The 18,579-nt window shown below is 42.9% G+C and overlaps 1 protein-coding gene across 1 annotated transcript in view; it reads right to left on the bottom strand.

Annotated features, from left to right (window-relative positions):
- TMEM47 (transmembrane protein 47) overlaps nucleotides 1-6,756 on the bottom strand; it is a 30,407-nt gene extending 23,651 nt beyond the window's left edge. Inside the window, exon 1 of the mRNA XM_077889363.1 lies at nucleotides 6,395-6,756. Coding sequence (XP_077745489.1) covers nucleotides 6,395-6,620 — 226 coding nt within the window. The 5' untranslated portion in view covers nucleotides 6,621-6,756. The remainder of the gene's footprint in view (nucleotides 1-6,394) is intronic.
- Between the last annotated feature and the right edge of the window lie 11,823 nt (nucleotides 6,757-18,579).

Genomic DNA, 18,579 nt, shown 5'->3' with positions numbered 1-18,579 from the left:
AACAAGCAAACAAGAAACAATTCTGCAACTCCAACACCTTTCTGTGCTACAAAACTTGGCTCCTGTCTGAAATTTTAACATTTTAGGGTTCGTGTACAAAGCATCTATTGCATCAGACTCCTACAAAACTTTCTTTAAAAAAAAAGACAATAAAATTTTATCAGCAACATGAAGTAGATTATACTCCAGATTCTTAATCAGTTTGAGCCTTGGTCATTTGAGACTCTAAACCAAAATGGCTTAAGGTCACCTAGCTAAGAGAGAGGTAAAAGGTCTCTCTTTGTAGAGAGGTTAGTTTTTTGAGTTCATTTGATTCCAAATCCAAGGTAACCCCATACAAGTGACCAATCGTTAAAGCCATGTATTGAGGGCAGTTTTGCCCTAGCCAAATTTTACTTTGATAATTGACTCAAAGTTTTTATTTTTTTAAAAGATTTTATGTATTTATTCATGAGACACACAGAGAAAGCAGCAGAGACACAGGCAGAGGAAGAAGCAGGCTCTTCACAGGGAGTCCTGACCGGGAGTCACACCCTGAGCCAACCACTGAGCCACCCAGGCATCCCTCACCTTTTTTTTTTTATTATTCAAAGTTCTTAAGAAAGAAGCTATGTCAGTTGTCTTTGTTCTTCAGAGGCAATAAAGTAAGAATGCAGATTGGCAGTTAGACTCCAGCATCAGACTATATGCCTCAAAAGTAGCCCAACAGCATCTCCTATCCTGCATGTTCTTTCCATAATGGGACCTTGCTGCTGTTCCATTAAGAGGTGGCTTCCAACTTTCCTCCCCTGGAATCTGGGCTGCCTTATGGCTCCTCTGTGACTTCCCAGGCTAGTTAAGACAGAGCTTGATTCTCTAAGGACCCTAATTCTGGGGAAAACCACTTATCCTGTAGTAAGTTTGACTATCCTGGGGCCACCGTGCTAGTAAGGCCAGCGGAGTCTGGTCTCCCAGCCATTTCCACCAAGGTGCCAAACCCAGTGAAACTACTTGGAAGATCCTGCAGTTCCAGATGTTCCAGTCCTCAACCATTCCATTATGTCCCACCCTCAGCTGTGTCCCCAAACATCCTGGAGCATCAGATATACCATCCTCATTATGCCCTATCTGAATTCTTGACCCACAGAAGTCATGAGTATAACATGACTGTTGTTTTATAACAATAACTTTTGAGGTGGTCTGTTTCCCAGTATTAGTAACTGGTACTCTCTTGATTAAAATCTGTCTCTACCGCTGACTGAAAACTTGGTAAACTCACAAAAATGCCTGGTCTCTTCAATAACATATAGGGATAACGTTAGCTACCTTGCAAGTTTACTGTGACATTGGGAATAACTGAGATGTCTGCCCTGTAATAGTGCTGACAAAAAAGGTAGCTTTTGGTAATAGTTTTGTGATCATGATCTACCAAGGGCATTGTTAAATGCTTGGTGATGCATGGCAAAGTTTAAATTTGAAACCAACAGCATATCTCATTACTCAATGCAAAGAGTTTACCTTTTAAGGAGGGTGGGGGGAGTCCTCAACTATCAAAAAAAAAAAAACCACCTCACTTTGGGCTTGTTTTTCTGAATATATAATAAGGAAGGAGCACAACCCTAAGGAGCAGATACTTTTATATATTTAATCTTAATGCCAAATCATCTGAAGCCATTAAACTGTATGAGGTCACATGATTGGTAAGTGGCCAAGTTCAGGGCAGGTTGAATCTAAAGCCTCGTGTATTCTCCGCCACACTACTCTGCCCTCCTACAGGATTACATTACAATTTAGCATCGTCCATATAAAAAATTACTGTGGTATTTAGGTAATGTTTTCCAGGAACTTATTTTGAAGCATCTACAATCCTTTTCACTAAATATCTAGTTTTACTAGATTTATCTTTGGTTTCACTAAATGGTCTTATCATTAACAGAAACTTGAAAGAAATTCCTAAAATATATTCCTGACAGCAGGCAAAATCTATTGCTTGAGATACACTTTTGTTTGTCTTGGTTTTATTGTGAAATGTTGTATGAAAGGCCAGGCTTCTCACACACCCATCAAATCCCTTTGCTGACAAAGACTGATCTAAATGGTTCCCTGGAGATTACAATCATTCTATAAATGTGAGCAAAAGAGGAATTATATCTGCCCACAAATTAAAACGTCCTTTGTAAAAGTCAATCTTGGGAGCTTGGAAATCTTAGGAGATGCTAAAAGAAAATGATCGTGAAGATTGTGAAATAAGTCATACTTGGCTTTCTCTGGTTTATTGAGAAAGTTTTGGTGCCGAGTGCTACGCTTTGTGTACTTTTTCCACCCACCTATGCTGTGTAGGTTAAATAAAACTGCATTTGTTCTACTTCTGTTCTTTTTCAGGAAGCCAAAAGAGGGTCTGTCATGACCTCCAGGCTTGCAGAGCTATTTGTAAACACACAACAATACCAACTCATTTCAAGCAACAAGCTGAACCTTCCCGGTGTAAATCACATTGTGAGGTTTCCCAGAGAAATTCTGTTTCTCAATGAAGGTATGGATTCAAAATATGCACAGAGGATATACATCTCAATTCAGAAGCACTAAACCTCAGATTTTCTAAGATTTGCAGTTGTCTAGGTAGTTTGGTTTATCCTAAACTAAGACCTAATGTGGGTTTTCTTATAATGCCTTTTAAAGTGGAATTTTTGGCTAGTTCTAGGAAAATAAGCTACATATAAAGCACTCTTAAGAGAACGTCTTGTCGACTGAAAATAATAATATTCACCTGTTATTAGCATACGGTGCGCACTGCCATTTCAAAACTGCCAGTGACTCATGTTACAAATGAAGCTATTTTTAGGACAGTGCACGAATGATGTTAACAAAATTCCTTGAAAAAGCCATTATTTGATCAAGTATTTCATGGATGGAAAAGATGGATAGATTTTGTGGATGGCAAGATGGATAAATGCACTTTTTATATCCTAAAATGACTCTTAGTTAAACGTGTTCATTTGGCCATCTGCATGTCCTTGCTTTTCGCTTAGTCAATAAATCACATAGACATCAAAAAAAGGAATCTGCCTTACATGAAATAGCTACATATTGATAAACTGTAAAGAAGAAACATCAAACCACCCTAGAGGTTACACAACATATTTGACGTCAAGTTTAGGGCATCAGCATTCTGTATCTGCTTGAGCAATCCTATTTGCACTAAGAATTCTTTTGTAATGGCTATGAAATCCTAACAACTATATTCTAAACAAAAGTTATGAAAAGTAAGTGTGAGTAAGCAAAAGCCAAAAACATTACTACCATTTAAAAATATGATTAGAGATTTATTAAAAGGCTGCCAAAATCAGTAGTGGGGAAAACTATCCTTAGAAATTCTGTGGCCGGCAGCCATGAGTACTACCTATTCAAAACTTCCTAAGAAGCACACCTTATTATTATTTTTTGTTTCCACCGTGAATGGCAGTCTATTAGCTGTTTTGCCCATTTGTCCTTTTGGAAAACTTAGAGCTTTAGATGAATGCCTGGACTGTCCCCCTACACTGAATTGGGACACCAGAGAAAAGCATTACAGTTGACTGACACCCGGATTACTGGTTCGTACTAGAAGTGCTGACGCAACCTTCAATACACCAGGACACAAAAGGCATGGTTCTGCTTTTGCTTAAAACCACAGAACGGGCTATATGCCGCAAACGACGCGTATTTGATACCAAAATTAAAATGCAGCTTTAAAAATAATGGCTATGGGGAAAGTTTCCGTAGGAACTGGGCCTAAGTAGGACATACTGCCGTCAGTAGAAACATTCCTGAATTTCCCTTCTGTAAATCACAAGCTTGCCTCTTCATAGCAGTTTTAATTCTAATTAAGACAAAGGTTTTTAATTAAGCCCCGAAGATCCTGGTGCAGGGCCTTCAGTAAAACTGTCCTTGGTGGTTCCTCCCAAGGTAATTCATTTCAAGAGACAAGCAAGTGGATCTCTTAAAATCTTCAGAGAAGACATTTCCCTCCCTGCTTTCTGCTCCTCCACACAGCAAACAGACTGAGAAAAGCTGCCTGCCCTCTGGAACAGGCAAGAAAAGCATTGCTCGTTTCAGTTTAAGCTTCCCTCTTCGTTTCAAAACATTTGTGGATAGAAGCTTCAAGTTCACAGAACGTTTTAAGAAAGCACATTTTGTGGAGTGGGGGAGATAGAGCAATTTTCCATATTTTGTTTCCTTTCCTCCTGCACCCCCCCCCCACCCACCGCCTTGGAGAGGAAAAATGAACCACTACTACATAAAGAAAGTCAAGAACTTGTTCCAGTTAGCCTCAAACAAAACCATCTCTATGCCTCCCACATCATTTGCTCACCAACTACACTTTTTTTTTTTTTTCTGGGATGAAAACTATTTTAAGCAAAAGAAAACTGAAGCTGATTTTCAGGAACCCAAATAGAAATAAATGCTGTGGTATGAGTTCCAGCAGAAGGGTAAAACAACGGGCTGCGGTGGGGGGGGGGGGGGGAGACAATCAGAAACCCGTACCTGCCTCCAATTTCTACCTCATAGAGACCTCTTATCACTACATTTGCATTAAGCTTGAGTCTCTCTATTTCCTTGCCTGGAGGGGGGGGGGGACTGAGATAAATGGGTATGCAGGCAATTAATGAAAGATTAGCAAACACTGCATACTGCTCAACAAACTGGGGCTGGCTTCTCCCCATTCCCCACATTCCTGGCCAAGAGAAAAGGATACGGTCTGAAAAGAAAAGAGGGGTAGAGGCTGGTTTCTCTAACCAATCTGAAAAGTCTTTATGCAATCAGGGGGCTATTATTTCAGGAGACAGGAGAAAGGGGCAAAAGATTCCCGTTGCTAAGGAGACATGCTGAAGCTGGCATTCCTACATAAATTTCCATTTCTATTGGAGAGGGGAAAGAAAAGATATTTTCTCCAAAGTTTATTTGGATCCCCTGGTTACTGAAGAAAGGCATTTTACCAATTTATTTTATCTTTAGTTGTAAACAACCAACCCTGAAAGAATTGAAAGACCTAAATGTTGACCTCCTGCTGCCAACCAGTCCTCGCCACAGTGAATTAAGCAACAAAGGCAAAGCCCCCGTCAATGGGAATTTTGAAGTAAAATCAAAGAAAAAGCCTTTTGTAAACAGAAAATCAAATTTATGGAAGAAACTTAACCAAGTGAACTAATCTTTCTTGAAACAAGAAACCAAACACAAAAGTAAATCAGATTTGTGTGGCATTTGTGCTATTTCAACTTTCTTGGAACTTGAAACGTCTCCAGTAAAGCTTCATAAATAGTCCCAGAGAAGACAAACTGTCACGAAGGAATTTAATCAGTTTCTTAGGGGGTAACGCGTGGGTAAGTGTAAAATCACGGGCAGGTCGTCTTCCTTTATTCCCCTTTCTCTGCACTGACACCAGCAGCCGAAGAATCAAGATTAGCAAGGAAAGGGGTTTCTACTGCAAGAAATCGGAAGTTGGCCGATTTCTGCTAACGGCGTTAAGTGGGGCGCAGGGCAAGGCAACTGGGGGTCAAGGAGAGAGTAAGCCCCAGCCGGGGCTCGGCAGCCCCAGTGACTACCTTCTTCTCCACCCTCCACCCCGTCCATCTGCAGCTTCCAGTGCGAGCTGAATAAGCCACAACTTTCCCGGCGTCTGCGAGTAAGTAGCTGACGGAGGAGAGAGGAGATCTCGGGAGAGGAGAGAAAGGGCAACTCACAACCAACGACGTGTCACCAAAAAAGGAAAGGAAATTACGCCTGTCTCTTCCAATTCTCCATACCCCTCAAAAATTTAAGGAAATAAAAGCCAAACCGAAACTCCCCAGGGAAAACCGAGACAAAGTGGAGTAGAGCTGCCAGAAACGTGGGCACTACGAGGTAAAGTCAGGCAAATTGCTCCTTGAGAGAGGAGGGGGAAGACGGAGCAGAGAACGCGGGGCGTCCTGGTGCAGTTGGGGCGGTTTTGCTTGTCCTTTTTAACGAGAGTGTGGAAGGCGTTGCATTTTGAACACCACCGCACGGTTCTCGCCTTAAAGGGGATCAATTACCGCAAACAGCATACGCGTTACTCCGGAGCCCACGGAACGGCCACGGGAGGGCGGAGAGGGCGTGGGGGCGTGGGGCGCCCGTGGCACTGGCGTCGGCGGCCAGGAGCGGGGGGGGGGGGGGGGAGCGGGGGGGGGGCCGGGTGGGGAGGGGCGCGGGTCAGGGAGGCGGCCCCACGTAGCCCAGGGGCCCGCGGAGGGCCAGGACGGAGCGGAGCGGAGCGGAGCGGGGCGGCCCCGGGCGGGCGGGTCGGGGACGCGGCAGGGGTGGGTGGGTGGGTGGGTGGGGGCGAGAGGCGGTGGCCGTCCGGGCCGCGGGGCGGTCCCGGGCTCCGGGAGGCAGGGGTCGCGGCGCGCCGGGCCCTCACCGCTGCTGAGCGTGGACTCGCAGTGCCAGATGTCCAAGCTGGCGGGTTTCCGGCAGGACTCCCACAGGGACAGGTAGTACTGGTGGTCGGCCGTGACCCAGGCCGGGCTCAGCACGGCCCCCAGGTCCAGGCACAGCGCCAGGAAGATGCACACCAGCCCCACCAGCTTCAGCGGCGTCAGCACCGACACGCGCACCTCCTCCATGCCGCTGCCCGCCGAAGCCATGCCCCGGGCGCCGCAGCCGCGCGCCCCGCCGCCGGAGGCGAGGTCGCCAGGCGGGTCCGCAGAGCCGGGAGCCCGACCTCCTCTGGAGGGAAGCGCGCGCCGCGAAGGTGGGTCTGCGGGAGCTCCCGGCCGGGCTGGGGGGGCTTGGGCAGCCGCAGCCACGCCGAGCCCGCCGCGGACCTTCGCCGCCAGCCCCGAGCCGCGCTCTGCCGGCGCCCGCTCCGCCCCGGCGCGGCTCAGCTAGCTCCGCCCCGGCCCCGCCCCGGGCTGCGGGAGGCGGTGCCGAGCGGGGAGGGGCGGCGGGTCCGCACCCGGGCGGCGCCAAGCTCGGGTCCCCGCTCCCGGCGCGAGAGGCTAGCGCGCGCCCCGCCCCGTGCCCGTGCGCGAAACGGGTCCCTCTGCTCTGATCGCCGTGCGCGGGGCGCTCCGACGACTTGTCTCCTGCACAGCGTCCGACCAGCGCCTAGCCCAGAGCGAGCCCTTCGCCCCGGACCGTCTGCGCGGGGCGGCTCCTTGTACCGCTTGGTCTCCGGCCCCGCCCCTGGCCTCTCGCGCTCCGGGGTCGCCTCACTTCCCACCCCCACCCTCCGCGGTCACGTGGGCTTCCTTTTCTTAGCGAGCCTGGGTGGGTCCTTTTCTGGAAGGCGTCAGCTGTGGATTCATAGGTTTCTGGGGCTGTGGCCGTTAAAGCAAAGAGCGGTACTCCTGCTGTGTCTCTCTGATGTAAACCCCGCCCCCGCCCCCCCAGCCAGTTTCTCCTCCCGGGGGATTTGGAGGAAGAAGAGTGACAAAAGGCATAGTCCTCTTTTCAAACCCAGCACACACTGAAGTCTTGGCCCTTTGGAACCCCGCGGTTTTTCCTGTTTCCTAACTTTCCCCCAATCCGGCTATCGCTTCGGTTCTCTGGACTCGCCTCCTTTTGCGCCCCCTATAAAGGGCAATTGCTCAGGGAACGCAAGCGCTAAAATGGGTATGAGAGCTCCTGCAAAATGTGAAGTAATCCTTCCTTGGCTTCTCTGCGGCTCCGTTCTTGGATTGCGCGTTGACTAAAACCTTTATTCATTCGGTTTTACGCTGTGCCAAGTGAGATCCGAATTCCTCCCAGGGCATTAACTTATTCTTGCGCCCCACAAGACCTAGCCCAGAGCCTGACGTAGGAAAAGTGGCATATTTTTAAGTAATTAATCTACACACATTTATGGAGCACCTACTGTGCGCTCCAAGCTGAGGAATCAGCCCAATACAACCTAGCCTCTGTCCTTTTTTTTTTTTTTTTTTTTTTTTTTTTTTTTTTTAATTTATGATAGTCACACACAGAGAGAGGCAGAGACATAGGCAGAGGGAGAAGCAGGCTCCATGCACCGGGAGCCCGACGTGGGATTCGATCCCGGGTCTCCGGGATCGGGATCGCGCCCTGGGCCAAAGGCAGGTGCCAAACCGCTGCGCCACCCAGGGATCCCCCTAGCCTCTGTTCTTAAGGAGACTCGCTCTTTTGTTTGTTTATCTGTGAGGAATAAACGCCCCTCGAAATTGACTTTGTGGTTCTGTAATTGACTAGTGCAGCTTGGGCTTGGCGGGTTCTCTATTGTAACTCTGACTACTTTCCACTTTTCCTATAAAAGAAGCAATTTATTGAATAGATCATTGGGGATGGGGATGTTCCCAGATCTTTCACCATCTGGAAAATTTGGTAGAAACCCAAAATAGTGGTTCAGATCGGAAGAATGAAAGAAATGCTTTCGCTCCTCTATTGAAACATTGTCCTCGGCACTCTGGGATTTCATACTTTTTGTTGATAACAATTTTTTTTTTCCTGTAAGCACATCTTTCCATAGAGCGGACGGCATTTTGGCCGAAGCAATATTTTGAATGGAAGAAACCATCGAGTTAGCGTCAAAATGACTTGAGAATAAGAGTCAATCCAATGTGAAATAAAAACCCGTGGTTTTCTTACACTTGGAAATTAGGAAATTGGCAACTTCCCCTTACCTCTCAATTGTGATATGTACCGTCCTCACAAAGGAATGCTAGACCAGGCTGAGCTCCTTAACCTCTAACTTCCAGTAAGTTTCTTGGTCTTCGACCTTTCAAGCAGAAAGAAGCCTCAAGCTTCTCTATGAAAACAAATGAAACACTGAAAAATTAAAAACCAGGATGATTAACAGGGATGTGATATTTTTCTTTTACCTGGACTTTTTTAGAAAAGATTTTATTTATTTATTTGAGACAGAGAAAGGAGCAGGGAGGAGGGAGAAGCAGGCTCCTCGCTGAGCAGAGAGCTCTGGCTGGGACTTGGTCCCAGAATCCGGGATCCTGACCTAAGTTGAAGGCAGACGCTTAACTGACTGAGCCACCCAGGTGCCCTCTTTTACCTGGATTTATGCTCATGGGTTTATAATGTACATTTGAAAATAATATCTAAGAAAATTTCCTGACTTTGCCTCACAGTTATAAAGACATCTTTTTTCTCCAAATTCTATAACCTGCCCTTTAGTAAGTTTTATTTTTTCTTATCTTTGTTTCCTGTGATTTGAGGTTCCTTCCTTCTCTCCCTCTACCCTAGCTGCTCCGCTCAGCCCCTCCAACACACACTCATTTTGCTTCGTTTTTCTGGCTTGTTTTCAACTGCTTACTCGAATGAACACATCTTAATTTGTCCTACCTACAAAATTGTCTCTGCACTGTCTCCAAAATTAGAAAAATAAGCCATTTTAACCACAAACACCCAAATTCTCTGGAAATATTCCATTCCTTTGTTAATCATTTTTAGAATTTGTACAACATAATACAGATCTACCATCCTTAGTCCTCGCTTTTAAAATATGAAAAGCTCTCAAGATAAAGTATTTTGTTGTTTTCATAAGTTTGTAGCAAACTCATTTGGTGGAAAAAAACAATTCCAGACTGATGTGAGGCTATTTATGGTTTTGGTTTATTCCCACTTAGCATAAATAAATATGCAGCCACAGAACCTATTGAGTATTGTCTAAATTTACAGCACATGCACCAGAGTATCCTTAAAAAATCTGAAGAAGTCTGAATTCCTCAACATTGATTATAATGTAATATATCTATAATCTGGTTAAAATCTTACCCTAACGGAAAAGAAAAATTCATAAGAACACTCCATTTAATGAATTATCTCCAGATATGACTTCTTTCAAAATTTTATTTAGGGGATGGTGAACTTACATTTACCCTAAAGATGGAAAAAGTTTCGTGGAGGATTCCAACAATCAGTAAACACTAAATGAAAACTACAAAAAAAAAAATAAGTCAACTGACTGGAAGTAGGATAGGAGGTGACAACTAAGGAGTGAGTGTGTGTTTGTGTAGGAGAGAGGTAGAAATGAAGATTGAAATGAACTTATATCTGAGAAATGATATGGACCAACACTGAACAGTGAAGAAAGAGTTCCTAGCTCAAAAGAATTTATTTGAAATCTCTTAGAAGAATGACTTTGTTGGCCCTGTATTATATAGTGTTACTCCAAGGCCGGAGGCCTGCTCTTTCACCTGAGCCTAGCCTGGAACACCATGGTACTGTAGTCACCCCTCGCCCTCAACCTCAGGGGGGCCAAGGCTGGAGGCCCTAACTCTATCCCACGGTGGAAGAACTCCATGAAAATTGGAGTCACAGAACTGCAATGTGTGACTTTGTGTGAGATGTATAGCCAGGGAAAGGCAGGGAGGAGTCGTTCCCTGGACCCTGAAGAAAAAGAAAAGATGAACCCCTTGCTTGAATCAGGCCAGAAAAATGGGGCAGTGATGTGAGAGATGAGGTCAGATGGAAGAGATTGGGAAGTTCATCAGAAAAATAGAAAAGTGTCGTGGTGGGAGGTAGAGGGTATGGAAGAGATGGGGAGGAGGAGCACATTCCAGACTTTGAATGTGTCTTAAGAGAATAAAGAGGAGTAAATGTCACGTCATCTGCTCACAGTCTATCCGCAAAGGCACATCTCTGCATTTGCTTGGCATTTGAAATGTACAACTACTAAAGTGCAGCTACCAAGGCTCTTTCAGCACTGGGATCACATCCAGATGCCTACTGGTTAGACCTGTTTGCTCCTAGAGAAGAAGAAATAGAAAGGAGGGGGAAAGTGATGAAGCAATCATTAAAAGATTAAAAATACACACCAACTGTTTTTCCAGTGTCACGGATGATAATGTTGGCAAAATATTTTAAAAATCAGAAACAAAGGGTGCGTCTGTGGTTTATTCATTTTACTCTAAATCCATTCTTGACTTCCATGCCAGAAGGATTCTGTTGGGAGTGAAACTATGATATAATGAGGCCCGGCTGCTCTTTATGATAATTAATAAGGTCCAAGAGAGTTCCAGGTTATATGGTGTATTCTGTATTGCATGACTGAGATTTCTTCTTGCGTTGCGGCGAAGTTCTTGGCTTAGCGTTATCAGAAAAGATTGTTACTAATAATTGCTTATTTCTGCTTTCATAAAAAAGAACATTGATGAAGATAAGGAATTGCACATCCCAAAAACCTAAATACCATCATTTGCTAAGGTCTTTAACAATTTAAAAATGTGTGATATTGTTGAATCAGTTAGATTTAAGTCATTAATAGAACATTGGCTATTCACATTATGTGTTGATGTTTTGATTTCAAGTTAATTGTTGTTTCATAATGGTACCTGTGACCATAATAATTTACTCCTCCACAAATACAGGAAATAAATCTTGGAAGTGAAAACACAAGAGGCCACTGGAGTTGAAGGATGATTAGTTTTAAAATAAATGTTTGTTATAATGAAAGAAGCATGAGTCAGATGCCCAGGAGGTAGGAATACATGGAAAATTAGAATACTCCCGGTGGGACTAATTCTAAATGCCTTTTCCATCCTTTTCAAGCATTAATTTCCTTAATAGCAATCACCTATAGGCACAAAACTTCCTCTATATATTTTATTTGTATTGACTTTTAGCTTTGTGGATAAACGGACAGGTGTGCCTCATGACGGCATTTTTATACTTTTGTTTCTCTCTTTGTTTCTACAAGTTGAAACTTTTGGTGACCCTAAAGCAAGTGCATGCCTACCAACAAATTCCCATCCTGGTGGAATTTCACTTTTCCTTGGCCACTGCCAGCATGATATATTAATTCTACATCTCTCTTGGTGCGAAGTTGAGTAGAGATGGAATCATCAACATCAGGAATCACCCTGAGAAATTGATCACCCTTTCCATTGCTCTCTGGAACTTGTTAGCTCATCTTCCTCTGTGATTTTAGATTTCAGGCTAAAGTCATCTTTGTGCACTTCTTTGTGAATTTTCATAGAGGCCTTTTACCCTTAGACATTTGAATGAAGACCGTTGAGACTAATGGGAAAATTCTAAGAAATGCCTGGTTAGGAACCCACCCGACCTCCACCTTCCCAAATTGGTCTGCAATAGTGTCAGTTTCTCATCTCACAAATAGTTTCATCCAGTGATGTGATGATTTGCACTGTTGCATTATTTATCTTGTGTTTATTTTTTTGTATTGGCAGTCTCAAAATTGTAGCTGGGAGCCCTTCCCAAGTCTTCTCCTGATAGAGACTATATCTATAGTATAAGAAAGTTCTCTTTCGTTAGAAAGTATGGATCCATCCTCTTCTCTGTGGCTGGAAGAACTCATATCTGCAATCGGGGGGAAAAAATTAACCCAACATTCGTAAATCTCTAGCGTTGGCTCAAAGTTAATTGAAGGTAAGGCTGAAATTTAAAAAAGATTAAGTAGAAAGGATACCTGGAGCAATTTATACTCATACTTCCAAGAAGAAGAATGCAGCTGAGGTATTTCTCTCTGGAATTTCCCAAAGGTGGTCTTAAATGTCAGCAATGCTAGGGGATTGAGGCTAGTGGAAAACAGATTCTCTTAGGAATTTTATTTCAGTGTAGCTCTCACCTCTAGATTTCACCTTTCAAAATTTGTCTCTGAAGTGACTGAGTAGTACTGCGTGATTTGTCAGCAGTCTGTCAAAATTCAAAATGTCAGCTCATTCAGGTTCAAACAAATATAGATGGAAATATCAGAACAATATGAAGATCATTGCTTTTTTGTCATTCTCTGACTCATTTTTTTCAGCTTTTCCTTAGCCTACCTTTTTCAGCCTTCTCTCCCCCCCCCCCCACCCACACACTCCTTTTAAGCTTTTTGGTCCTCAGCAAACTAGAATGGGAATTGCTTTTGATTTAGGCAGACCAAGGTTAAGATACTACTGACTGTATGGATTTGGATATACCATTAACCTCAGTTCCCTCTTTTATAAGATGGTGTGATACCTATGTCATTGAGTTGCTGTAAGAATTAGTGAGGTGATTTATATAATGTAAAAGGTCTGCCATATGGTAAGCACTAATCATAATTATTATATTATTATAATCCAGATGTCAGCTAGCACCCTCTGGTCCCTGGGAGATTTAGACAAACTTTGTTTGAATCTCTAATTTTATGATCTTTTAGACCCAAAACCCTTTCCTCAATCCTTGCTTCTGTTCTTCTCTGTATCTGGTTCTACATCTAACGGATCCTTAATTCTATCCCTAACCAAGCTAGGTGAAAATGCCAACGTATTCATCCATTTCCAGGAAGAATACATCAAATAGCACTGCTCTGTATAGTTTTGAATTATTACCCTTTTGGACTACTTGAGAAGTCAAAAGGAAGCGGTGTTCCACTATGGAGGGTAAAGCCTTCCATGTCTTGCTTGCCTCAGCAGATCCGCATCTGTCCCATGTCTATGTGGGTTCCATCCCCCCCTCGTCTCCCTGTCTCCTTATTCAGTAGATTCCATCTCCAGTGCTCTTAATCCTTGCTACTTGAAGTGTGATCCAAGGATGCCACCAGGGCTGGAATCACCGGGGAGTTGACTAGAAGCACGGAACCCTGGCCTCTCCTCAGACCTACTGAATCAAAGGCTGTAGTTTAATGGCATCCATAGTGATTCGTGTACAAGTGTTCAAGAAACATATGATCTACATCTTCTCAGGCCTCTCAGGGCTCAACTTCTACAAGCAGTGTTATCAAAGCAGCTGCTAGGCAGATGAAAATTCACCAGTTTATGCCCTACCCTTCAATGCATTACCGGCTGCCCAGGTGAATGGTGTTTCATTCCTACCCACCTCTCAGCTGGCTCTAATCATCACTGAGTTTGGTGCCATTGGCGATGATTAGTCAGCATTGTCAACCTTATTTGACATCAGTGTATTCTAGGCTCAGGAGTTCTTTTTTTTTTTAATTTTTATTTATTTATGATAGAGAGAGAGAGAGAGAATGAGAGAGAGAGGCAGAGACAGAAGCAGGCTCCATGCACCGGGAGCCTGACGTGGGATTCGATCCCGGGTCTCCAGGATCGTGCCCTGGGCCAAAGGCAGGCGCTAAACCGCTGCGCCACCCAGGGATCCCTAGGCTCAGGAGTTCTAAGCCATGTTGTCTCACTTCTAGGAGCTGTAATTCTTGGTGTAGTCCCAAGATTCTGATGATGTGTTAATTGACTGATGAAGATAAATGTTGTTCCCTCTTCAAGTACATCTTAAAAGACAACTTCTAAGACAGAGAAACACTAAGAGTGTCCCCTGCCTTCTTGTGAATTCATTTTAAGAGATTTATGCAGCTGTACTATAGTAAATAAATTGCTAGGAACCTAGAAGTCAAAGGCAGAAGTCCAATTATCCAAGTCATCTGAAAGTACATCACAGAACAAAGTACAAAAGGGCAGCTAATCCCCACTGATAAAGACCATCAAATACAGAGAGTCATAGGCCTGGAAATGATATATCTAGGTAAAGTAAGAGAGGATAAAGCTGCATTGTTGTGGTTTTAAACTCTGGCCACTTTGACATTTGTTCTCCAGATTCCTTTTAAATTCCTGATCTTTAGTTATTAGGTTTTAGAAACTCTTACATAGTCTTCTTAATTGACAAATCGACAAACAGACAAACAAAAAAATGGTGTGCCAGTGAACAGTGTTGAGAATAGAAACCCCCTGTGGAAGCAAAAGTAAGCTAAAGATGGCTTTTGTAAAACTTGATCCAGGACACGTGGTGTACAGACAGAGTGGGTACAGGATTTTTCATATGATTGAGAGAACTAAAATGACGGACAAGTACAATTTACTTAAGAAATTATAAAGGCTCAATTATATATGAATAGTTGGCAGTTCAGGAGAAAAAATAGAAAATAAATAAAAGTTACTGATTACTAGAGTTGCCAATTAAAGCTGAAAGACAGTCTAGTAACCCTTATAGGGACCAATTTTTCGTAGCTGGCATAGAATCAGGGTGATTGACACCACCATTCTATGTTTTGACATCATTACCCTACAGTGAACTAAGTGAAGCTGTGATTTCTGATAATCCCGTATTATTTCTTGACAAGGTATCACCAATTTTGATAAAGCAAGACAGATAAAGCAGATTGGTAGGCATATTCAAGTACATTTTTCCAATATATTTTTCTATTCAATGTCTATTGCAAGTTTTCTCAAAATGTTGGGAATCTTTTTACCAATTCACTATCCCCCAAGATTGCTGGAACTCATACAGCAATTCGGCAATGTGGCAGGATACAAAATCAATGCCCAGAAGTCAGTAGCATTTCTATACACTGAGACTCTAACAAAGAGAAATTAAGGTATCAATCCCATTTACAATTGTACCCAAAAGCATAAGATACCTAGGAATAAACCTAACCAAAGAGGTAAAGGATCTATACCCTAAAAACTACAGAACACTTCTGAAAGAAATGGAGGAAGACACAAAGAGATGGAAAAACATTCCATGCTCTGGAATACTCCATTCTATGGAAGAATTAATATTGTGAAAATGTCAGTGCTACCATAGGGCAATTTACATGTTCAGTGCAATCCCTATCAAAATACCATGGACTTTCTTCAGAGAGTTGGAACAAATCATCTTAAGATTTGTGTGGGGGATCCCTGGGTGGCGCAGCGGTTTGGCGCCTGCCTTTGGCCCAGGGTGCGATCCTGGAGACCCGGGATCGAATCCCACGTCGGGCTCCCGGTGCATGGAATCTGCTTCTCCCTCTGCCTATGTCTCTGCCTCTCTCTCTCTCTCTCTCTCTCTCTATCATAAATAAATAAAAATAAAAAAAAAAGATTTGTGTGGAATCAGAAAAGACCCCGAATAGCCAGCGGAATATTGAAAAAGAAAACCATTTAAACTCAACACCAAAGAAACAAACAATCCAATCATGAAATGGGCAAAAGACATGAACAGAAATCTCACAGAGGAAGACATAGACATGGCCAACATGCATATGAGAAAATGCTCTGCATCACTTGCCATCAGGGAAATACAAATCAAAACCACAATGAGATACCACCTCACGCCAGTGAGAATGGGGAAAATTAACAAGGCAGGAAACAACAAATGTTGGAGAGGATGCGGAGAAAAGGGAACCCTCTTACACTGTTGGTGGGAATGTGAACTGGTGCAGCCACTCTGGAAAACTGTGTGGAGGTTCCTCAAACAGTTAAAAATATACCTGCCCTACGACCCAGCAATTGCACTGTTGGGGATTTACCCCAAAGATACAAATGCAATGAAACGCCGGGACACCTGCACCCCGATGTTTATAGCAGCAATGGCCACGATAGCCAAACTGTGGAAGGAGCCTCGGTGTCCAACGAAAGATGAATGGATAAAGAAGATGTGGTTTATGTATACAATGGAATATTACTCAGCTATTAGAAATGACAAATACCCACCATTTGCTTCAACGTGGATGGAACTGGAGGGTATTATGCTGAGCGAAGTAAGTCAGTCGGAGAAGGACAAACATTATATGTTCTCATTCATTTGGGGAATATAAATAATAGTGAAAGGGAAAATAAGGGAAGGGAGAAGAAATGTGTGGGAAATATCAGAAAGGGAGACAGAACGTAAAGACTGCTAACTCTGGGAAACGAACTAGGGGTGGTAGAAGGGGAGGAGGGCGGGGGGTGGGAGTGAATGGGTGACGGGCACTGGGTGTTATTCTGTATGTTAGTAAATTGAACACCAATAAAAAAAAAATAAAAAAAAAATGAAAAGCCACAAAAAAAAAAAAAAAAAAGAAAAGAAAACCAGAGCTGAGGGCATCACAATGCCTGATTTCGAGTTGTACTACAAAGCTGTGGTCATCAAGACAGTGTGGTACTGGCACAAAAACAGACACATAGATCAATGGAACAGAATAGAGAACCCAGAAATGGGCCCTCAACTCTATGGTCAACTAATATTTGACAAAGCAGGAAAGACTATGCACTGGAAAAAGGACAGTCTCTTTGATAAATGGTGCTGGGAAAATTGGACAGCCACGTGCAGAAGAATGAAACTAGACCACTCTCTTGCACCATACACAAAGATAAACTCAAAATGGATGAAAGATCTAAATGTGAGCCAAGAATCCATCAAAATCCTAGAGGAGAACACAGGCAACACCCTTTTTGACCTTGGCCACAGCAACTTCTTGCAAGATACATCTATGAAGGCAAGGGAAACAAAAGCAAAAATGAACTATTGGGACTTAACCGAGATAAAAACCTTCTGCACAGCAAAAGAAACAGTCTACCAATTCACTATCACTTTCATTTCAATCTCTGGACACTTCTTTGGTCATATGTTTTAATACTTTGTGTGTGCCCAGGAAGGAGAGCACATACTTCATGTGTGTTGTGTGTGCTTTGGTGTTTTTGTTTCATTTATTTATTTATTTTGACATTGACTCAATTGATGTGTGTTGCTGTTGTTCATGACTTTTCTGGAGTACATTTCTTTCTTAGAGAAATAAGCTTCCTTTGAGAAGAAAAAGCCAATCTGGTTTTCATTCTTTGCTCAAGTTTCTGAGTGCAGGATTAAGTAATATAAAAAACTAAATATATTAAAGTTGTGCTTTGGAGTCAGCAAAACTAAAATAGAAATTATTTCAAAGGGTGTGGTTTTAATTATTGATAGGCCTGCTGCAAAATACTTTCAGCTATTCCATGCTTCTTCATTCTATTTTCATTTATCATATCCTTTTAAATTCATCATGTTTTCCTGATGATTTTCAATGTTTACTTCCATTCTCTAAATCCAGTGAAAGAAATAGACGGAAAAACAGAGAAGTAAAAACAAACGACATTTCTAAAGTATATATACATGACTTGCTTTTTCCCGTTTAAAAAAACCTTACTCCTCTTTATTCCTTTTTCTGCTGTTGTCATATTTAGTCTCTCACATGATCCACATCCTGACTTTTTTTTGGAATAAACAAGCAGTGAATCACATTGTCTGAACACACACACACACACACACACACACACACACAGCATGCATGGCTCATACTGTATTATTTGTGTGACATCCAATCCTTGTTAATATCCTTGTCTCTCCCCAGGAAATATGTAGAACCATCTTTCCCTGAAGTATAGTCAAATTTCACTTGGATATGAGCAATTTCACCAAACTGAAAACTCTGCATATTTGGGGATAATGTTCCTACTGCTGTTTTACTGAATATGGGGCTGTTTTTGCCATTACCAAGCCAGATTCATGCCAACCAACAAGTCATCAAACCCAAATTTAGGACACCAACTAACTGTTTTAAAGGAACAACTAGCCAGAATATTAAAAATCAGGACTCCCCTGCAAAATCCAGACATGGGATCACTGAATCTGTAGTACAAAATGTTCACTCCGTCCTTGATCTCTGTTCTCATCCAGACTCTACTGTTTAAGCCAAGAATTTGAGTGGCTTTGTCGCTGCTCCATTTTTCTTTCACTCTTCCAAATGGTTTTCCAACCATGCCGGAGTTTCTCATTATATCCACTAATGTTGCAAGGCTTAGTCTTGTAAGGTGTTTCTTGCCTTTCTACCATCCCTTCTGGTAGCTGTCAGAAGTATAAGATAGTAGATTACGTGCAGAAATGAGAATAGTTTTGGTGGCAATCATTAATAGTGCTTTAAACAAAAAG

Source organism: Canis aureus, chromosome X (assembly GCF_053574225.1).
Source record: "Canis aureus isolate CA01 chromosome X, VMU_Caureus_v.1.0, whole genome shotgun sequence".
Taxonomy (NCBI): Eukaryota; Metazoa; Chordata; class Mammalia; order Carnivora; family Canidae; genus Canis; species Canis aureus.
The sequence above is the reverse complement of the archived record's forward strand: the minus strand, read 5'-3'. Positions and strand labels throughout refer to the sequence as shown.